At 37.6% G+C, this 24,112-nt stretch overlaps 1 protein-coding gene across 1 annotated transcript in view; it reads right to left on the bottom strand.

Moving 5' to 3' along the window:
- Nucleotides 1-814: 814 nt before the first annotated feature.
- Nucleotides 815-24,112, bottom strand: part of GBE1 (1,4-alpha-glucan branching enzyme 1) — a 150,646-nt gene continuing 127,348 nt past the window's right edge. The window contains exons 15-16 of the mRNA XM_061362271.1: nucleotides 12,197-12,317; nucleotides 815-2,801 (exon numbers count right to left, since the gene is read on the bottom strand). Of these exons, the coding sequence (XP_061218255.1) occupies nucleotides 2,733-2,801; nucleotides 12,197-12,317 (190 nt within the window). The 3' untranslated portion in view covers nucleotides 815-2,732. The remainder of the gene's footprint in view (nucleotides 2,802-12,196; nucleotides 12,318-24,112) is intronic.

Raw genomic sequence — 24,112 nt, 5'->3', positions numbered from 1 at the left:
TTAGATAAAGATGAGGATGAACTTGAATTCTCATTGACTGTGAGAGGCTGTGGAGCAACAATTTCTGGGGCCAGAGCTACCAAGAATTACCAGTACTCTTTCAAGTGACAGGTATATCATCCTTAGTGTACGAATATAAATACTTATCAGTCCTTTACACTAAGAGATATTATCTTTAAAAAGAGTTCTTCCATGATGTCCAAATCTCTGTGGAGAGCTTTGTGCCAGGCATAAACCACCATGGACCACTTAATTTACTTCTGTGACAGAGGTACACTATCATGTTTGACTGAAGAGTGCTGAATAGGGTGCACCCAAGCAAAAACACCCTGAAGCTTCAACCAGGCATGGTGACAGGCAGCTACAAGCCTCAGTACGTAACAGTAAGGGAGGACCTTGGCTGAAGTTTTGCCATTTGAGTGTGATGCTAGACAGAATGTGAACTGGCAGTAGCTGAATTCCCTTTTATAATCCATCAGAATTCAAAGAGCAGGAGGAAGAAATTGTCTTTCCATAGGTATTGCAAGGGAAAATTTTCTAGCCAAGGAGCGCACCCACTCTTAGAATGTAGAGGTGGGCTCCAAAAAAGCCCTAGTTATAATGCTTCCTATACTTACGTGCTCATCTTAGATTAAGAATAGCAGAGTACCAGATTTGCATCACTACATAAAAGAAAAAACGTGCATAGGACAAATATTCTTCCAATCTCATCAGACTGTTTCTGACCAAGATGGAGCAAAATGTAATACTCTCCTCCAGTGTTAACAGTACCATACAATCCTTTTGCAACACAAGCAATGAAACCATACATGCATTTGCCTTATCCTCCTCAGAGTTTATTTCGTGTGTAATTTGTTACTCAGTTTATACTTCACATCATACATTTATTCCTTCTCTTGAAAAATGGTTTTGACACAGACAGTCGCCTTGCATTACAGTCTGAAACCTGGAATTGGTGCCAGGAAAAAACCACCCTATAAAACATATTAGATCAATACAATGTAAATATAACATGTATTAGAAGTTGCTCGTTATTTCACTATAAGAAAACAATCTAGGAGAAAAAAGATAAAAAAAATCAGTTCCAGTTGCTAAAACAGTTCAGTATTTTCTCTTTAAAGTCTTAGTGTAACGGGAATGCTTTTATTAGCTCACTACCAAACAATGATCAAACTGGTGTAGAGGAAAATGAAGCATGATCCTAAACAGTGTCATGACTGCAATATAAACTTCTTTGTCACACAGAACATAGCAGACCGGAGATGTTCCTCAAGTCCTTTCAGTGAGAACTCTGCAAAAGACTGTTTTGCATCATGCTGCATTATTCCATCCCTTATTTTGCTTAAGAGGTAAGCCACAAGTAAGCATTCCAAGAACTGTGAATATATTTTCAGTATTGGTGCAACTATTCAGTAGTTTACACAATGGTTCACATAGGAAACTGGGCAAAATTATGACTTGGAAATGGTCACGGACATCTTCCTCTTTGGCTACTTTAAAAGTTAGAAAATTCAGATTTGTACAAAAGACATTCATTTCAGAACCAATTCCAATATGTTTTTATAAATTAATGGAACAAAATAAAGCATTTCTCATTAATTTGGTATTAATTTTCCAGAATACTCTGCAATATATTTTCAAATATACAAAATCTTACTCTTTACAAAAAGTTGCAGCTCATGAAGGAACTCACTTAAATAATCTTAGCAGCACTTCAATAATGAACCACCTTGATTTTATCGAAAAAAACCACCTTAGTTTGATCACTGTATTTTGAGACTGCTTCTTCATGAGAAGCAATGTTTCAAAAAGTTATAAAAGTGCAAGAACATCATCAAGTTCCAAGCTGAAAGGCAGCTTCTGGAAATAGTGAAATCAGTATTGCAAGGTCCTGACATTAGTGAAATAAATGCAATAGGAAGAATTACATTTTCAATACATCTTCCAGTGTGGTGGTATCATTGAAGTATGAACAAAACACTCTTTTCACTGAACATTTTAGTGAACTATATAAAATAGTCATTTCTCTTTCCAGCTGTAGCAAGTGAAATACACAGACTAAGTGATTTGATTAGGAGCAAATAAGCAACACACACAATAGCATCAGCAGGTCACCAGTCAATTGACCTGCCCATTTTGCTGTTCAGCATTTTTTGTGCAATTTTAGTTAAATAAAACAATGGCAAAGTACTATACTCTCAGAGGACCTTCTCATCTATTTGCATAAACATTTCTAATTCCATGTTGGACTTCACTGAAGAAGAGGAGCCTCAAAATTAGGTCCCTCAAACCGTTAAGGCTGCCGTTTAGCCAAAACCTTCTATTTTATTTAAGCAAACTACTTACTTTTAGTAAGAAGCATTAATATATAATGAACATTTGAATTCACTATCAAAATGAGGCTTACAAGAAATTACAAACTTCAGAGCAGGATCACTCTTCTGTAAACAAAAAGTTAATTGAGAATACCTGCTGCTTCACAATATCTTAAGTGTAATTTTGTACTACTAGAACTACAACCCCCATGTTTTCCTTTCTCTTTTGTAATATTTCCTCAAGAGGTTCTAGCAAGTAAAGAACTCTGCAATTACATGTGAATATTAATCTTACATTTTAAACACCCAATATTACTATACTCAGTTTCAGAAAGCTTCATTAGAGCAAGTTTTGTTATGCTTAGTGAAAGTCCAGCATATCAGCACTTCTTCTACGACTTGCTTCTTCAGTGACAGTTACAGAGAGCTTCCTTTTGGGACATCCACATTCTGAAGCACGATAGCCACTCTGCTTGGAATGTACACCTAGTAAAAAACATGAAAAGAACAAGAATAGCTGAAAAAAACCCCTTCATCACAGAACACGGTTTCTAAATGACAGCATGTGAAAAATACACACATGAAATACTTTAACTGTTAAAAATTGTCATTTGTGAAATATCGTGGATCATATTAATCACATTTAAAGAGCGACTATTGATTGCTTAGTCCACAACAACTGAACTACACGAGATAACCTAAAAGTTTAAGACTGCTTCATTGCAATCTTTCATCTTTCTTTTAATATTTTTTAGATCTTACCTTGATCTATTTTAAAATGACTACCAGTAGAGGGCCTCATGTGACTTACAATGACCACTTGCAAAAACCTGAGGACATCCAGGTCAATAGACTGTACAATGATAAATGGCAAAGTTTTGCAACACTCTTCTGCTGTGAATTAAGTTTCCCCAAGGTCTATGATGTTATTTCTTACAGGCAAGTACTAGCCATACGACACAGCAATGTGTTCTTCTCACTCTCAGCATCTATGGGTTCCAGTGTCTGAGCAATAAAACTCATTCTCAAAACTAGGCAGATTCAAAATTCATCATTAAATTATAGCATTTTTCTTAGCCTTTTCTTCTGATTAGCAATGAAAAAAAATGAACATACATAATGAAAAGAGTCCTCATAGATCACAAAAGAACTTGTGGCAATACATTTTGCATGACATTCCTTCCAAGCAGAGTGGAGTCACAATCTGAAAACAAGACTGATATGTACTATCTACCAATTACCTTGATACATGGTACTCCATCAATTGTCAAGTGTGTGAATGTGTTTGCTGAACATGTCAATAAAAATGCAATTATAAAAGGTAACGCAAGATTGAAGATTACTGGCTTCATTCTGACAACATCCTCTTTTAGACCACCCTTCATCTGTGGAATGTCTAATATTCTGCAATTTCAGCTATGTTATCTGCTAACTAGAGCCTTATGGAATGAAAGGCTTTCATAGTCCTCAAAATAAAACGAAGCAATAAAGCAAAAAGCTTTAGGAAACTGAACCAGACTGAGCTATGTCCAGTACTTCTTGAAAGACAGCAAACAATAACTTCCCCTAAGGTTTCAGTGATAAACAGCTTCTACAAATGTGCAGGAGACTAAATACTTAATGAAGTCAACCACCTCAGAACATATAAAGGAGGGATTTTTAAGTTGTGTATTAAGAAATTCAGTGCTCTGGGTTTACCTGATGAAGTGAAAGGAGAGAAAGAGCAAACAGAAATATGTTTTTTCTAAGAAGGAATGTGTAAAAATTTACTTAAGGAAACAAAAATTAACATTAGTACAAGACCCAGCAATTCTCAATTATATTCTGGTCAATAATATGTCAGACCCTAGAAGGAGTACATTTGAGGTCAGTTTATATCAGCTAAGAATCTGACAGCAGTGTGGAAACATCCCACTATCAGAATCTAACAGTTGTACAAATTATTGCATTTAGACTGATGAGAGATGTGTTTTCTGTTTGCCATGACAAGATGCAACTGCCAGCTTATTACTTTAGTCATTTCTTTTTTTCTTACCCAGGCAAATTAAACATGCATTTTATTGAGTTTTTTTCCTTGATGGGCTTCTTGCTAGATCAAGGCTGAAATAAAACTCCAAGAAGCAATGATTAAGGCATGAACAATTAATAAATATTAATTATTGATTAAATATATGAATATTTACTAAATATTGATAATTACTTGTTCCTGTACTAAACAATTTTTTTACATGGAAAAAATACTACACAAGTATTAGATAATTCTTGTTACAGATGTATCAGCATTATTCTTTCCTCCTCACCCAACAGAATTCCCACAAATACTACAGTGCACATGTTTTATTATTTGTTTAGATAGAACACAGAACATTTGTCTGAGGAAGAGGGAGCAAGAAGGTTGGAAAGATTCCTTGTCTTTCCCAAGATAAGGTGAAGTCTGAAAGACTGTCCACCCAGTATCCCAGCAGGGTTTTTAGCTTCCTCAGCCCAGATTTCCCTTTCAACTCTTTTTAATTCAGCACCTCTCAACTGATCTATTGCTCTTGTAGTAACATATCCTCATTAATTTATCTTCTTTATCCTTTTCATGAGTGCAATAGACTGTGTGCCATCCATATGCTACAATTTGCCACCAAGTGGTACAGTGCAATTAAAAACAAAAGTCATGAATACACTAGTAACAGGATAAGTTGGATGCAAGCATCTTACTGTAAGTTTGAGTCCAGAAACCTTCAAAGAAATGAAAATATGGATGATCCTTAGCTAAAAGCTAATTAATTTGTAACACCAGGCATATTTGATATCTCTTGTTTAGATTAAGAACTCTACTTGCTGATAATATTTTAATGCATTGTTCTGATTCATATCAAAACACATACTTAACATTATGGAAATAAAAGTGCAATAGCATACAGTAAAAGGCTCACATCTGCAGACATTGAAACAGCCATGCTTCTATTGTATTACCCAGTTCTGTCCTCCTTAAATACTGAAAAATATGGCAGCCACAGGTTTGTTTTTTTGCATATCCCAGGTAAAGTACCATGGATTCCCCCCACACCACCACCTTTGTTCTATGTTATTTAGGTCCAAATTATAATAACGAATTTTAAAGAGAATTCCAACACACTGAAATGCATTAAGATATCTGCTCAGTACATGTTATGACATTTGTCTCTGACAAACTCCATTCCATTCATCTTAGTATCCAGCATAACCCCAGTCCTTTTCAGTCAGGCTACTACGCAGCAAGTTGGTTTCTAACCTTTACTAATGCATGTCATTACTCTATAGAACTTTTCTTCATTAATTTTTATGAAGTTTCTGTTGGCTAAATCCTCTAATTTATCAATATGTGTCTAGACTGGACTTCTAATATGCAATTTATCAACCATTCACTCTAATTCACTGTCATCTACAAATCTGCTGAGGGTACACTCTGTCTCATCATTCCAGTCACTATTGAAAGCTCCTAGGACACCCTCCTTGGTAACTGTTAACAGCTAGGACAACCAGAACACTGAGCCTCTGACTACCAAAACTGCAGCAGCCCAGCCAGCTTTTAACCCACTTAGCAATCCTCTTATTCAGGCTGTATTTCCTCAGCTCCTACTTAAGAATGTTGTAGGAAACAAAGCTGAAAGTCTTACTGCGTTGATTGTAGCAACCTCACGCACACAGCCAGAGTCATTTCATCATAGAAGGCGATCAGGTTCATCATGCATGTTTTGCCTTTGCTTAATCCATGCTGGCTTTCTGACTGACCCATGACATATAATCCACTCATCTGGGTACAGATTCCAAGAGGAGGTGGTTAACTTCTCAAGGGGCTGATGTGAGAGGCTGACAGGCCTACAGTTCCCTCAGCTTTCCTTTACTACAGCCATTATTTAGTTGTTAGAAATTTCTCCTTACCACTATGATTTTTCACAGATGACAGTCAGAAGCCTTCCAATCACATCACTGAAATCTTTACAAGGGTCTGAGCGGATCCCATTTATACACGGTATCTTAAAGATGTCCCTAACTTATTGCTCTGACACTTTTACAATAGTGTACTGGCACACAAAAGAGTTTGAGAGCAGGCTTTGCTCTTGGACACTTGAGATAAAGAAAAAAAAAAGGAAAAAAGGCATTGAACACTCCTGTACTGTATATAGTGCCCATCACAGGTTTGATCCCTCCTTTTGTCAAAGGACTTGTGTTTTTTCTTAAGTTGTTTTTCCTATTAGTATACTTGTAGGATCGCCTTTTGCCACTGTTCGTTGTCTCTAGCTAGTTTTTATATATAAAAAACATGGCCTGAGATAGAGACCTATCTGCAGATAGGTAAGTATAGTAAGAGTATATAGACATGTCTTGATTAAAATCATCATAGGAAACCTAAGTATTCATCAGTAATATTAACACAGTAACATTATTAAGACAGATCACTTTTGATGCTTCTCTGTACCTTAGGAGTGTCTCAGAAGTTTATTCTTGTCTTCCCTTTTCCCTTTTCCCTTTCACATACTGTTGCTGAATTACATACTTCCAATTACCAGCCTCAGTTCTACTGATCTCTACTCCTCTAACCTGCTTTTTCTGATCGTAAGCTTTATCCCAGTCATGTCTCCTTCACCATTCAAGAAGGCTCACATGATGAACCCAGACAGAAGTGAAACCCCAAAGTACAGAACACTAAAGAGAATACATTCATAGCTACCCTATGTTTTGATTATCATTAAACTAAATTGTCCTCTGAATCCCTCTTCTGTTTCAAGCTTTCTGTGTTCATCCTAAACTCTACTCCTCCCCACCAGGCTTATCCACATTGGAAATGGCCTCTGGAGGCCCACACTCCCTGCTGAAAGCAGGATCAGCTATGAGGTCATACCAGGTTACTAAGAGCTTTACATATCTCAGTGAACTGTCCCACTGCTTTCTAAACCAATTGCTTCCTTATTACAAGCTCCACTGTTTTTAAGAAACCATGAAGAGATCTAAAACCACACATAGGAAGACTCACAAGGCCTTTTCTGGTGGGGAGTAAAGTATGGGGAAGGCAGAAAATCAGATCTGTTTGGGGCAAAATTAGGAGGACTCAGCTGTAAATACAAGTTTTTGACAAAGTTAACATTCAAACATAATCATAGTCATCATATTATCATATTATCAACTGAGAGTCTTTTTTTTCCTCAGTGGAGTATTCAGCAGGAGGGAAATGGAATAACTGTGGCTAACTTCACAGGCAGATGCGCTAACAGAGGATTATGGAGCCATGTTTATAGGTCAAATACATACAAAATTGTTTTTTGTTATCACCTCTGACCTTTTCATACTGCATGTCCATTTAAACTATGAGGCACTTACACTGTCTGAAAGTAGGCAAATCCCACATAGACAAGGCTTCCAGCCTAAAACAGCACAGCCACTCTTAATACAGAGACAAAAAAAAAATAATTCAATCAACCTGTTTTCCACCAACATACAGTGTGCTATCAACATCATAGTCCCTTCATGCAGGCTATCTCAAATAGGCTAAAAAACAACCAACAAAAATGCAAGACAGTTTTCAGCCATACAAATGCTTACTCCTTATACTTTTTTCCTGTAAATATTCAGATAATTTCAAGAAATAATATATTACAAAAGCTAAGAAGAATGCTGGAATACCAAACAGAGAAATCACTTCTCAACAACAGCAGCTATGAGTAGAAATCTCACTTTATGTATTTTGGGAGAGGACTACAATACACAGCAATCTCCAAACATCTCTAAAAGCTCACAAGCAAGAAGTTCTGCAAATGACAACTGCTACTTTCAGATCTGTCAGACTAGATTCAGTACCAGGTGCAAGCACAACTGAAATTGGCTGGAACTGCAATGAACTACTCTTAATCCCACTTTCAGGGCTGGAAAGCACCAGGCCCTAAAAATCATTTCAAGGTCATTTTGAAACAGATGGGAGAATTACTAGAACTCAGAGCTAGATCAGGCACTGCACAAAAATATCTGGTAGCGCATACTGCAGCTGGTAGATACAGAAGGCAATGTCACAAAAGTCTGTGCCAACATTATCCCAAACTTTTAATTAAAATGAGGGCTTTAGACAACCTCTTGTCTCTGTATCACTACTAATTGTCAGGTACTGACTATTCTGAGAATACAATTAACCATCAATGCATAAAATACATGATATTTTTGCTTTCTGACTATAATTTGTTACACAAAACCTCAGATATTTGGGTTTTTATTTTCCTAGATATTGCATATGACAAATAAGTATGCTTAAAATAATGTGAAGTTCTACCTTCCAATTTGTTTTTCAATTTACAGCTGTATAGCATGAATATGCAGAAAATCATTTCTCAGACTGTCATGCTTCATTTATGCAAAAGGAGTCCATGTACTACACAGGCTGTATCTCAAAATTTCTTCCCTATTATGTTTTGCAATCTTTTTTCGGGTTAAGAAAGAGTATTTTAAAAAGACAACAGAACCCCCTGTCGAAGCTAACTAAAATAGAAGACAGGATGAAAGAAAATTATTAACAGTATGACTTTAGAATCATTACACTTGCTTGTGGCTTTAAGAAGTCAAACGATCAATGAATACAAGCAAATGAATTCTTAAGTCATCAAGAGGTAAATCATCAAGAGGTAAAAAGAAGAAAAGGCCTTGCTGGTATTAAAGTTTTAACTAGTCCCCTAGTTAAAACAGTTCATCTTCTAACTACAAATATTCCTTCATATGACCTGTATATCTGTGCATGTCAGGAGAGAAAACAGTTAAAGACTACATCAGCCCTTTAAAATTCAATACATAAGTCCTTATCATGGAAGTTATTCAAATGAGGATTTTCAAAGCTAAGGTCACTAAAAGCTTTTAGATCATCTCAGACGATGCAAGTATTTTGTCAATAGACTCAAGGAAGCAGAAAGTTGCACTTTGACATTGAATAATATACATTAAGGTCAAGGTTAAAACCCAACCCAGTAATAAGGATGTTCTTAAAATAAGCTATATATAATTTCAATTTCATTTAATGTGAAAAGACTATGTCAGTAGATGCCAAAATAGAGAATTAAAAAAAACTGTATTGGGGACAGCGGGAAAGGAATGCTTTGACATCTATTTGTTTTTCAACTAACTGGAAAGAACTACAGAAAAAGTAAATCTATAAAAGCTGAAATGTGTTAAACAATTAAGTTTTCCAGTAAACTGCATACTACTTTGCCAATGACATAACAGACTGCAATATTCCTGCTTATTAACCAGTTAAGTTGGGGTATAAATTATCAAAGTATAAATCCCACTGTTTTCATATGAATTCTAACTTTCGATACAAAAATATGAAAGTTACTGGGACACACATCGATCTTTAGTTCCATTTTACAGTAAAATTCAATTTGGATGCCTTAGAAAGTACTGACAAAATATCTCAAATTACAAGTGTTATTAAAAATGGTTATTTTTCTTTCCCTCCCAACCGGAATTTAAGCTTCACATCCAACTACAACCAGCAAATAAGGTATGAACAAATGACTTGGTACATAAAGGGGCACTAGGATTTGACAGGAGTTGAAATGTGTGTGCAGCACTTAATTTACATCTTGCAAAGAGATGGTAAGACATAAACAAAACTAAAAGGTTATAGATGAATTGAAAAAGCACACAACTTTTATAAAATGGACCTCAACCTTCCCCCCCATTATAAGAAAACCACATACAGACGTAAACAGAAATAAAACTGTGGGAAAAAAGTCTATTTTCACAATGACAAAGTGGTTAATGCCTTGTTATGAGGAAGTCTGATTATGTGGAATGTTATGTACATTTCATATATTTGTTAAATTCCAGAACAGAGCAAGCACTGAAATGGAGAAATTACATTAAAATTATGATTTAAATCAGTCATATTACAAAGGATTTTTTTTCTATGGAGTTTTTGAGGTATGTCTGATGAGTTTTGAAATCCGACCCTCTACAGCATTACTAAACAAACCTGAATCATCTGTTTATCAACAAAATTTTACAGTGAAATGCCTACTTTACACTGCTTACAAAGCTCCCTCTTCATCCAGGATTCTTTGCTCCAGGAATTTCATATCTCACTTCTTCTCATTTTGCAATGTCACTTTGAATATTTGTTTTATTAGGTGATGGTTCTAAAATGAATCATGTCACATCTAATCTTCTATTTTTGTAACATATTTGTGTGCTATTTAAGCTTGACTTGAGCAGCAGAATTACTGCATGTGATTTTGTTTTATCATAGCCCTCTGGGCACATTTTGCTGACACACCTTAAGGGAGGTGCATCTATCATCAAAGAAATACTTGTTTGAAGTTTGTGGTGGAGGAGGAACTAAGATTTTTGAAACAAGAAACTTATTTCTTGTGCATCATCTAAAGAGAATAAAGTAACTGTTAAACAGTAGGAAAAGGACCATTATGTCTTTATTGGGACGGTTTCATAGGCGTCTTTTACTTGGTGTCCTTTACTAGCATTTTACTTCTATGTAGCATTTGTGGCATCTTCTGGGGAGTTGGCTGAAAGTGGTCTGTGAATTGGATTGCTGAAGGGTATGCAAGAAAGGTAACGTGACCCATGCTGCCGGCTTTCTTTCTGACCCAGAAGTGCCACTGTCATGCCACAGTCTATGCTGCAAAAGTGCATTTGTTGCTTTGCTTGTCACATGCCTTATATGTCATATGCTCTCAGCAAACTGCATCGTCAAATTTTGTCGCATTTTCTTCTGTCTCGAATGACTGGTGCAAACTATCTAAGAGTCTAAATGAAATATACATTCCATATTACAGTTAAATTGGCTTGCAGAAGTTAAGCTAGTGGCAGATAATTATGATGCTCTCCAATCATCAAACCAAGGTATCTGAATTAGACATAGAAAGCAAGAATTCTAGAAGCATTAATTTGCTAAATAACCTTCAGCAGTGAAACTTCAGAGCCTTGGTTTCTTTGTGTGCAAATGAGCATAGATACTTAGCCACACTATGAAGTCATTGTGACACACAGACTGTTAAAAAAAAGAAAGTCCCAAGATCCTTTACAACAAGCATGATGAAAGCACAAGAATTATGTCATGTAATGAAACCATTTTGAGACAAGCTAATGAGAGAAATGCCAATACCCTGAATACAATGAAACACAGGAAGAAAGGCATAGATAGATGTATTAGATATATTAGAGGGCTAACACACTTCTCCTATTAAGACAGGCTAAGAGAGTTGGGCCTGTTCTTCCTGGAGAAGAGAATGCTCAGGGAAGGCCTTGCAAAAGCCTTCTGATATCTAAAGGGGGCCTACACATATGGATATACCTCCCACTTCATCTGTGGGAAAGTGCTTATCTGTTATTCATAACACTTTAGGACTGGAAATTCTTGATGTGAACAGAGAAGGTCTGACATTTTGCAAAGTTTTTCTGTAATCTGAGAAGGAAAACAGTTGGGAAATGCATGACTTGCTTTAATTTGTGTTTGTGGAATTGAGCAAGTAATTTTAAGAAAGCAACATGAGATTCAGTTTCTACAGAGCTTTAAACAACAAAGCAAGCATGTAGATGGAGTCTCTCAGACATGAAAATAAAGCAAATGATATTAAAAATGGTAATGCAAAAGCACATCAGAAGGTTTTCAAGCATGTTGGCAAGGAACTCTCTGTGACATTCAGGAATGCATGCAAATTTAAATGCAATGTCAATAGAGAAATATCAGTTAACATTATAGGCCATAATCAAACCTTAACATTGTCATCTCTACTGTATTCACACAAAGGCTAATTTCAGAAAATACCCCCCTCCAAATTCTCTTAGAATAGAATCCGTATTTGTCCCAGAAAAAAAAAATAATAATCCAGATGAAACAAAGAAATTTTACTTACCATAAGTGAATTAGGTCGATAATTGTGAGGATACTCTTCAGAGAAGTACTCTGTACTGTGGTCCAGCCTTTGATGCCCTCCATATTCTCCATCATCAGAATCCAGAAGGATTTTATACTTAAAAAATGACTATTAAGGAACTATCCCAACTTACTGTGAAAGGCAAAAATCAATCGGAGCAGAAAACCTGGAAGAACTGCGGCAACATTGTTCATGCTAATATACTCAATAGAAAGCAAAAATAATCAGTATGAAATATCTAAGAACACTTAAGAGTGGAAAAATAAAAGAAACATTTGGAAGCTGTACAGAAAATTTGATTTTAGCATAGGGACTCCTAGGAAAGAAAGTACCTTCCAGTCTCTTCTGGAACCTTCAAGGAACGGCTATTTTATATATGCATAGTATCTTGTGTGATAAACTGGATTGAAATGTACCACTAAACAAAATGAGTGGGTTTAAATTGGTTTTCAGAAGTTATATAATTGTGACTGTCAAAATCAACTGATGTTTAGCAATATGTTACAGTCTGTCAGAATCTGATCAAGTGTTAATGAGAAGAGAATATAATTTTAGAGCAGAAAACCCCACAATTCCTTAGGGATTTTTTTCAGAGGAGTTTGAATTATTATAGTACAGAGGAACAAAAGAAAGCTTATATTTACTATAATTCCTTGTCAGAGACAAACATTCTGAATGCAATTGTTAAAATGGGGTGAGTTGTTTAACAAAGTGTTAACGAGTTGGAATACTTGTACAGATAATTAGAAGGATTCAAAGAGATTTAGCAAAAAATAAAAGATAAGGTTTCAAGAAGAAAATCAGAAAATGTAAGGAAATAAATGAGAGAAAGAAGAGCTCATACATATTCAAAAGTAAATTTCTTCTTATTTGGGACAACAACAAATAGAATGTTTTAAGTTTAGCATTATTTCAGAATCTTTGAATTTCTTGTTTGGACATAACTAAAGCATCCTTTTACCTCCTGTAGTACAATAGAAGACCTCAATCTCCACTCCCCACCACCCAAAACGTATAGAGAGTGAAATAACAGTGCTCTATAATCCACAATGTGCTTCCTTCATTTTAAGCCATCTTATTTTACTAGAACATGTATTTAATAGGATTAGGGAAGAGCCAAGCAACAGTCTTTCAGGTCAGTGGTCCTTAAACTACTCTTGGGTATGTGTTTGCTCAGCCTCTTGAAATCAGTCCTGCTCAAAACTCTAAGGATCTTGATATCAACAGAATTGTTTCTTTATTTAAGTCTTATTACACTACTCTATCAGATGAGTTTAGGGACCTTCCCAACCATCAAGTCTGTTTTCCGTCTCTAGCAACCAGAAAGACTGAAGTGTATGCAACACAAAAAGTAGCCTAAACTAAAATTAACTGCAAATCTACTCAGTTTAGAAGTATATTTCAGTTTAGAAGATTGCACAGGTTTTGCTAACAGAAGGCAAAGAAAAACAGATGCATATGAGGAAAAAAACAAAGCTGTCAATTAGCTCCCAAATCACTAATGTTAAGTAATCCCTTCTCCACAGGTATTTGCAGCAAAATGAGAGAAAGGTCCCATATTTGGTGATTACTAGAGGGCAGATGCCCAAAGGGAGAAACAACAGATCAGCATATTCTCCAGCAAAATCTTTGTCTTTGTTACCTTTGGGAAAAATTACACTTTGCCAGCTTTAGTCCTAATGTTTTATATGTGCACTACCATCCTCCCCCGTTTCATAAAGAAATTCAAATTACCATTTGTTGTCACGTACAACATACAAAATACAAACGACAACGTTAGTTACTCTCTCCAGTGTCCTTTCAAACCCAGTATCAGCAATGGCTGCTGCTGTTCCACTGTATATTTTATTAACATGGCAGGGGAATGTCTCCCTCAAGCATTTCACTCTTTGCTCCTGCAATCCATGCCATACATTAAATTTAATAATTTATCAGTGTTGCTGAAAGCCCTGACATCTTTAATGATTCCCCTAAAACTATTTACAGCAAATGCAATTGTTATAGCTACGCTAATTTTAAAGCAATTTATCCCATTTCCTTAACTCGAGCCATAAAAGTATGTCTAGTAGTGCTCTTTAGCAGTATAAAGTTTTGGAAATACCAACCTGCACTCTTGACTGAAAAAAAAACACAACCAAAACAAACCCAATTTCTGTTCAGTCTGATGCTGTGACTAAATTTCCTAACCACTACAGTGGAGGAGTGTAGCAAAAGCAATGAACTCTTGTGTAGGTAGAGCTGGAAATGGAAAGGCTGTTATTATCTAGCACATTAATTATTGAATTAATATGATTTTATGATGTTTCAAAATATGTATTTTAACATAATTTTTTATTTAATCTTATTCAGGTTTAATGACACACAAAGCACCACTAAATGCAAATCATAAAATAGGATAATTTGTATTTTGTTCCTCAACCCTTACTATTGATAAAAGGAACCCAAGTGCTACTTGTGGGGGTGATGGTCCAGCTTTGCAGGAGAGCAGGTAAGAATTTCTACTGACCAGATGTAAAATGATGTAAGGCATACTGAGTATTTATAAAGAAACCACTCTTTTCTGCATCGTCTGGTTTGACTCAGATGAACATCTATAACAAATCAAATACATTCAAATACTAAGTACACTGGGACTTCTGTATTCTATATGACAGCCATATTACAGACAGTGCCTATGTGACAGGTTACTGATGAAGTTAAAAAGCGTGAGCAAAACTGAGCAAGACTGGACATGTAGGAAGGGTAACCAAACTTACACAAAAAGATTGTATGTGGTCCTGATGATTTTACCTTCATCTTTTCATAACCTGTTTTAAGATAGGGATTGGTAGCCATTATAGTTTTGATTTTATTGCACAGTATGTTTAAAGCATCCATATTTCTGGTTCCCTGGTGCTTTCCAGGCATGCAACTACAGCATGGGTGTCTGTGTAAATATTTAGTTTCCTTTTAACTTGCATGTAAATGAGCTCTCATTTTCTCAATGCGCTTCTCAGTATACAAAAGAATACCTAATAATGATTTCATTTTTATCCCTTGCTACTATTTCTTGGCTAAAAGCAGATGGATATAGTTCTGGCAATACTGATGGGACAAAAGTACAGACCAAAAGGATAAAAAATTTTGCTGAAATAATTTCTGTTCATATACAGAAACTTACATAAAGTGAATTTAAGCTGAAAGAAACAAATCTGGGCAACAGAAGACATGGCAACACTTTTAAAAAGCTTTCTGATTTTTCAAGCAGTCTTGGGATCAGCTGGTTGTCCTGAATCAGTCATAATGGCATTGACAGTAACACTGGCATAATTCCATGCCTAATCCAGATAGATATTATAACCGTATGACAAGATTAAATTTACTCATTACATCTACATGGATTAAAAGATTTACTTGCAGAAGTAATGGCTAAAGGTAACCTTGGATGCTTTGTTCTGGGTGTTCAGATAAATCTCTGGGTGTTTTTTGTTTATTTGTATAAACCAAACAACTTTTCTCTAAAGCCTTTTTCAAAATTTCCTAAGGGGAAATCCTTTACAGAAGCAGCTACAGTAGATATGCTGTGATAGTTGCACACAGCATACAAAAGACTATCTCTTCTTAAGAAGCCTGCATCTCAGAAACTTTCATCTATTTGCTTATTATTCAAAGTATATTAGTAAAAGCTGTACAAAACCAAAGAGATATTTAACCACGGCATTTGACACACCATGTACAAATGCAGAATAATTCCCTCTCCACTCCAGCCTGAAATTCATTGGTTGGGGATTTTTGAAGATAAAGAAGCTCCAGAATTCCGGCAACAACAGCCAGTTTGCACCTTCCACATGCGATTTTTACTATACATTACGGAAAATGGGAGCTTTTTAATGGAGACATGGAGACAGAAAGTAAAATCTTTTGGGGGAAAAGTTAAAAAAGTTCTTTTAAAAAATTTAAAAAGTTATCAATTCTGACCTGGCAATCTAACCCAGAAACAAGTATCACAGGAAGGCTTTCATCTTTTGATTACAAGTTATGAAATCGTAGACTAAAAGAAAAGATTTATTTCCCCCTCAATCATTAACAGTGCTGTGTAACAGCAAAGTGCTGAGAATTTCTATTATCAGTGAAACAAGACACTGAATTAAACCAGTTCAGGCACTATTCAAGGAAGAATTAAAACATAAACCCCCAAATGCAGAATACAAATCCCAAATTTTAAATGAACTAAAAAAATTCTAAATCCACGTCTGCCTAGATGTTCTACATACTTTCTTCTAGAAGTTAAATATATGCATACACACACACGTAACACACAAACGTGTACACACGTACACACACCCATGTCCACACGCACCCGCGAACGCCCCCGCCCGTGTACACACGCACCCGCGTACACGTACATGCGCGTGCACACACGTACACCTACCCCCGCGTACACCCACCCCCCCACACGTCTGCACGCATGCGCGCGCGCGCACACGCACCCGCGTACACACCCCCGTGCACACGCACACACCCGCGCCCGTACACACGCACGCGTACTCACGTACACGCGTACCCACACGTACACCCACCCCCACGTACACACCCCCACACACACGTCCGTACACACACACGTCCGTACACACACACGTCCGTACACACACACGTCCGTACACACACACGTCCGTACACACACACGTCCGCACGCGCACACCCGCACACGTGCACGCACGCCCGCGTACACCCCCGCGCATGCACCCCCACGTACAGACAAGCACACGTCCGCGCGCACATGTCAACACACGTGTGCACGCACATTATTTTTTTTTTGAGGGTGTGAAACAGTTTTGTTGTTGGTTTTTTTTTGGGGGGAGGGAGGTGGGGGTGTTGTGGGTTTGATTTGTTTGGTTTTTAAACATTTACTCATCTTTAATAACTTTTTTAATAGAAACAACACAAAAAGCTGCTAGTTATAAAAGCCACAACTAAAAACTTGCTAGTCAATGAAAGAACAGAGCTCACCTAGGCAAGTAAACTGACTTTCACTTACCATGGCAGTCTACCCACAGAAGCGTAGGGCACAGTATCATAAGCAAGTCTGAAGGACAAAAGACAAGGATCACAGGGGTGAAAACAATAGCTCAGGCTGGAAGAGACCTCTGGATGTCAGCTACAGGGTCGGACCAAACTGCTCAGAGCTCTACCCAGTAAGCTCTTAAAAACTTCAAAAGATGGAGCCTGCACAAGCTGTCTGGGCAAACTGTTCAAACACTTACTTGATGTTAGCACTGAGGACAAAAATCTGAACGTGAGCAAGTCCATGGGTCCTGATGAAATCCATCTGCGGGTCCTGAAGGAGCTGGCAAATGAAGTTGCTAAGCTGCTGGCCATCATATTTGAAAAATCATGGCAGTCAGGTGAAGTTCCCAGTGACTGGAAAAAGGGCAATATAACCCCCATTTTCAAGAAGGGGAAAATGGATGACCTGGGGAATTACAGACCAGTCAGTCTCACCTCTGTGCCTGGCAAAATCTTGGAGCAGATTCTCCTGGAAGGCATGCTAAGGCACATGAAAAACAACAAGGTGCTTGGTGACAGCCAGCATGGCTTCACCAAGGGGAAATCCTGCCTGACCAATTTGGTGGCCTTCTATGATGGGGCTACAGAACTGATGGACAGGGGTAGAGCAGCTGATGTCATCTACCTGGATTTGTGTAAAGCGTTCGACACTGTCCCACATGACATCCTTGTCTCTAAATTGGAGAGACATCAATTTGATGGATGGACCACTCGGTGGATAAAGAACTGGCTGGATGGCCGCACACAAAGAGTTGTGGTCAATGGCTCAATGTCCAGCTGGAGACCAGTAACGAGTGGTGTCCCTCAGGGATCGGTGTTGGGACTGGTCTTGTTTAACATCTTTGTCGTTGACATGGACAGTGGGATTGAGTGCGCCCTCAGCAAGTTTGCTGATGACATCAAGCTGTGTGGTTCAGCCAATAGGCTGGAGGGAAGGAATGCCATCCAGAAGGACCTTGACACTCTTGTGAGGTGGGCTGATGCCAACCTCATGAAGTTTAACCATGCCAAGTGCAAGGTTCTGCACCTGGGTCGGAGCCATCCCAGGCACAGCTACAGGTTGGGCAGAGAAGAGATTCAGAGAAGCCCTGCGGAGAAGGACTTGGGGGTGTTGCTTCAATGAGAAAATGAACATGAGCCAGCTTCAGTGTGCGCCTGCAGCCCAGAAAGCCAACCGTATCCTGGGCTGCTTCAAAAGGAGCGTGACCAGCAGGTCAAAGGAGGTGATCCTGCCCCTTTAGTCTGCTCTCATGAGACCTCACTTGGAGTATTGTGTGCAGTTCTGGTGTCCTCAACATAAAAAGGGCATGCAACTGTTGGAATAAGTCCAGAGGAGGGCCACGAGGATGATCAGGGGACTGGAGCACCTCCCATATGAAGACAGGCTGAGAAAGTTGGGGCTGTTCAGCCTGGAGAAGAGAAGGCTGCGTGGAGACCTCATAGCAGCCTTCCAGTATCTGAAGGGGGCCTATAGGGATGCTGGGGAGGGACTCTTCATTAGGGACTGTAGTGAGAGGACAAGGGGTAATGGGTTAAAACTTAAACAGGGGAAGTTTAGATTGGATATAAGGAGGAAATTCTTTCCTGTTAGGGTGGTGAGGCACTGGAATGGGTTGCCCAGGGAGGTTGTGAATGCTCCATCCCTGGCAGTGTTCAAGGCCAGGTTGGACGAGGCCTTGGGTGATATGGTTTAGAGTGAGGTGTCCCTGCCCATGGCAGGGGGGTTGGAACTTGATGATCTTAAGGTCCTTTCCAACCCTAACTATTCTATGATTCTATGACAACTTTCTCTTTAGGAAAGGCAGGATCTCTTCTATTAGTCCTGTGGGAAAGTAGCACCAAGCCTGGAATAATCTCCATGCCCATTGGATACTCCAATTCCGATTTTAGATTGGATTTACTGGCACCATGATCTACATTTTCCCAACAGGAAAAGACATGTGGCAGAGAATGCTATTTATTGCCTGGTCTTCAAAAGTATGTAGCTGTTGGAAAAAGTTCCCAGATGGAGAAGCCACCAGGATGACAATCAAGGTGACAATTTTCATGTACAAAGGCACAAACTGGTTTGAGAAGTCAAAGGCAATAGTAATGAGCCAGTGCCAAAGGAATACATTCACCCTACATAAAACAAGAACAGGTAAGCTGTCCTGGCAGCATTTTTCATTGCCAAGCAACAAGTGAAGACAAGAAACAAATAGAGAAAAAGGAAAGCCAGGCACACAAACAAGTGCAGAACTGACAAACATTATTCTCAAGATACATCAAAAGAGAAAGGATTCCAAAGAAAACCAACTTCTCAAAGACACAGATTTTGTAATAAAACAAGCTACGGGCACAAGCATAATTTATGGATTATTAATACGCACAGAAGAAGAAATATAGCCACAGATCAATAGGACTAATTGATGAACTTTTCATTCACTTCATATCCTAGAAAGAAGACTAAATAAAGTGGAAACTAGATTTTCAAGTTGGGCATAAAAGAATACAGAGACAGTATTACAGAAGCTAAAGGGACAAAGTATAAGCTATTAAGACATATTAAGGAAAACAGGAACTCAGTCATTAAATGCACCATAAATACAGTGAAGATGAAGGAAAGTACAGCTGCAAGGAGGACGTAAAAAGACTCTGAAGTGGTCAGGCCCTTTTGTTCTCAGCAGTTCTTTAATTTCACTGAAAGAAAGAAATTAAATTAAAGAAGAGGGGTACCTCTCTTCTCCCTCTCCACACACTCCTTATTTTGGAGAAGACTAAGGGGTCAACCTACAATTAAGAACAAGCATATTGGAAATCCTCTGGATGATGACCTTTAGCTCTGGATATTTAGAGGGTAGTTGAAGCCATTAAGCACTCAGATCACAGCACAGAATTGAGGAGAAGGGAAGGTAGTGAAACGCTGGTTTAGTTTTGTGCCAAGACAACAAGCCTGCTTAAAAAAAAATGGGGGGGTGGATATATACAGATAGCTTATTTTTAATGACACTTCTAACACTGCAGAAAAACTGTTTAACAGAAATTGGCAAAGGATCTTACGGAAGAGGAAGGACTTAAGTCTTGAAACCCCTTTCCTGTTCTTTCTCACTCCTTTCAGCCACGTTCCTTTTGAACAGAGGAAAGAAGTTTTCCATGTTGAATTTTTACTGCAGACAAGCCTTGGAATCAACCACAACCCCACACAAGGGCTTAGTCAGTATTAAAAAAAAAAACAAACCCAGACACAAAAATGGAAACTTATGAATGGTTTCCCTGTTAACATTTGAACTTTTATCTCCACTCAGAGAACTAGAGACAGCTGACCTACATGATGATTATTCATCTGTCTCAAAACTGAAGCAAATTAGGTAGAAATAATATGTTAGGTAAGCTGCCTATTTCTCACAAAGAGGCTTCTGAAAGAGCATAATTTATGAAGTAAAATTCCAGCATGAGCATAGAGTTGTTTTCCTTTCTCCCTCACATAGTGGCACAGAAATTAGGCAAGAGCATTTGCCACTCTAATAGTTACACAGACTCGGTGCTGGAAAGCTGTATCTTTTCCTATACAGATCAAAGATGCATTCCCATGTAAGCATGATACATTTCGTATTCACACCTATTAACCTTAACATACCAGCTACCTTGGCAGAACTTAGCATTTGGCTGATCCTAAATTAAGTCCTTTGTCTCCACATGCCAGATACCTCCTGAATTCTAACAGTCAGGGACATTTACATAACTGCACTTCAAAGCAGTGTCTTTGCCTTCAGCAGTCGCATACCACTGACTCATTCAAATGACCTTATTTGCTCATTAGAAGCTCTAGGTGCAGGTTTCAAATGTCAGAGAGCCCAAATTTAATTTTATACATATATATATATATATATATACTTTTTACAGCATTTTGATGACAATATTTGTGATCCTTCAGGTCTTACCCAGCTGTTCGCTTATGGACAACTCTGACTTCAAGCATCACCCTAAATTCGTAAGTATACAACTGTGGTATTCATTCACTCTAGCATTACAATGCTTCACTAGTTATGCTATGTAAACATGGCAGTATTTGTTACAAAGTAACCATTCCCCCCCCATGACATTTTTTCACTGCTTGCGCTTTAGCAGTGTATGACAACATGAAATGTCAAGACAGAAAGAGAGAGAAGCTAGCAGAGATTCATGCTGCTCAACAACATCTACTGACTTCCATACTCTCATAAAAAAATTAAGGTCTCAGTCCTTGAAAACTTCACACTAGGGTACATGGTCTTAGAAAAACAAGATGTAGAATGGAATAACCAAATGTCAATGAAACTAAGTCAAGAGGGAAGACTGTAAGGAGTCTGAAAGCCTGAAAGACTCCTTACATACTTTTTTATACATACTTTTTTAAGACTGAGAGAAAAACTCACTCCGACCTGGCTATGATTCTTCATATAACTACTGACTGGTTGGCTGTTCAGAAAAAGACCTTCCAAATCAAGTGGGATCAGAAGGACTGTAATGTTTAGTGACTACCACTTCTCTTATTAAAGTGCAATTAGATCTGCTAAACCAAAAGCCCAGAAATAAAGAACAACTGAAAGAAGAACATTTTCAATGAGATCATAACAGAGGACTGCCTACATAAACAGGCTAGAGAGGCAAGAAGCTCTGTAGCTTAGCATACTTGGTAACATATCCAAGAAGTTATATATGACCTTTATGATATATATTGCTACAATGTACTGATAGACCAAAGCCATCCACTTAATAAAGGCAAATTTAATGACAAGTTTTACATGCACTAAATTTGACCCACTCAATCCATTAAACAAAGAAAGCGAGGTATTAAAATGATCATCACATTTCCCACAGTTCCCAGTGTCATTCAGAGAAACTTTTTAATACAAAAGAATTTCCTCATTATAGCAATTTGCTATTCAGGTTTATACAGTAACTGCCTATGAGTATCTAATGAAAAATGCACCAAATTCTTAAAAATCTCAAGAGTAACAGTAAGCTTTTATTTTTAAGTACTTCTGAGTCATGTTTAGATTCAAAAGGGATTGTAAAAAATTCCTTTTAAAGTGGAGAAGTTGCTCTGAAGATTAATGTCACATGTGACCATATTTCCCAGTTATAGGACGCTCTCAGGTTAAAAGGTTCCATTATGAAACTATACATAAAATTCACAGCTCTAATTCAGGACAAGAATTAGAACAAAAATTAGACAACAGTAAAACAGTCCAATGGATTAAAAAAAAAATCCAAATACACAAAAACTGCTTGCAGGGAGTAAGAAAGGATGCTGAAAGCAAGAAGGAGGGCAACAGTGGTTCTTAATTTTAGGATATGCTTCATTTAAAAAATGATATCATAACTAGTTCGTCATTGTTTCATTGTTTGACTACTCCAGAAGACTGAGCTGCAGTATGAAAACAGAGATTTTTTTTGTTTGCTTGCCTGATACAAAGTACTGTTCAAATCGGCTATTCTTGATTAGCAGCTTCGGAATCTCAGCCAAGAAAGATATGTCTAAAAGAACTGAATGCAGAAAATCCACAACCTTCCTGGTTAGGCAAAGTATAAAGTGGACTTCCTATTGGACTTGCTTGGCTGATAACATACTTCAAACCCTCAACTTTCAGTTCTAAAAATAAAACCATATCCTTCTAGAACTGAAGTACGAAAACAAGCCTCATCTCCTTCATGATCTGAAAATCATGCCAGTCTTTTCTTTTGCACTGTCTCCTTTCTACCAGTCTTAGAAAGATTACAGAAATAGTGCAAGTTAACCCCTGTTTACTGCTAACAGCTTACCAACACTACAGAAAATAGGCAGATCTAAATCTGAACAGGACTGTCACCCACATGCTAACTTTTGCCTTTTAATCTTGCAACCACAGGAGATACGAATAGCACAGAAAGTTTTTTAGGGTGTGCTGCTACAAAGAGAATCAGAAATATACACATGGGCCTGTGAGAAAAGCAATTTTAGTTAGTCTCTTTCACCACATGCTGCAATAATTCAAATGTGCTGTCACTTAAATCCAGGCATACAATTCATTACCACTACTCAGCTGAGGATGCTTAAGAAACTGCTGTTAATGACTCTGCTTTTGAGCTCGGTTTCAGGGAAGTGTTTCAGTGACTATCTGCATTCTTCTGCACTCTAATGCCAAAGCACTAGGTATATCTAGTTTAGTTACGATGAATTTTCCTGAAAATAGTTGATGATAATGATGAACATATAAGCACATTACATACTAGCTATTGCTACGATTTCAGCCGTTCTCTACTACATTTGGTAGCTCCACAGCTCTGGGATTTTCCTTGGGTTAGAAGGAAACTTCTACACAGAGGAATGGGATAATGGAGAGCTTCTGTTTGTTATCAATGAAAAGATACTGAGAAAACAATTGGTAGAAACAGCACTGCTTAGCTTTCTCCTAAACAGAATAGAAACGAGAAGTTAAGGTATGTTCAAGGTGTTTATGGCCAACTTACTGTCCAAGGACTTTGCTAACAACAGGTACTAAACAGAAGAGAGATATTCATGGTTTAGGCATCAGGGTGCACTGCTTATTTGATGCTCTTCCCAATTCTTCATGGTCATCCAAGGTCATCACATGGATGAGCACATAGTGACCTTCTCCATATACATAATAAATAAGCTTCCCAGATAAAGAGAGATCTTAATTAATATAAATGAGACTTTTTTTTCAAAGGCTAAAAAGAAATGCAAATAAAGATGCTTAAGAATGAAATCAAAGAGTTTTGAGCCAAGTTAAACTTGCCTTTTCCTTTTCACTCCTGTATTTTCTCCTCTTTATGTGCAACATCTTAAGGAGTACCATAATTTTTGTTTCAACAATCAGAGACCAC

Source organism: Neopsephotus bourkii, unplaced genomic scaffold (genome assembly GCF_033783945.1).
Source record: "Neopsephotus bourkii isolate Nb327-2 ecotype Australia unplaced genomic scaffold, CSIRO-AGI_Nbou_v1 NB_1111, whole genome shotgun sequence".
Lineage (NCBI taxonomy): Eukaryota > Metazoa > Chordata > Aves > Psittaciformes > Psittacidae > Neopsephotus > Neopsephotus bourkii.
Note: the sequence above shows the minus strand (reverse complement) of the source record. Positions and strands in the feature narration are given on the sequence as shown.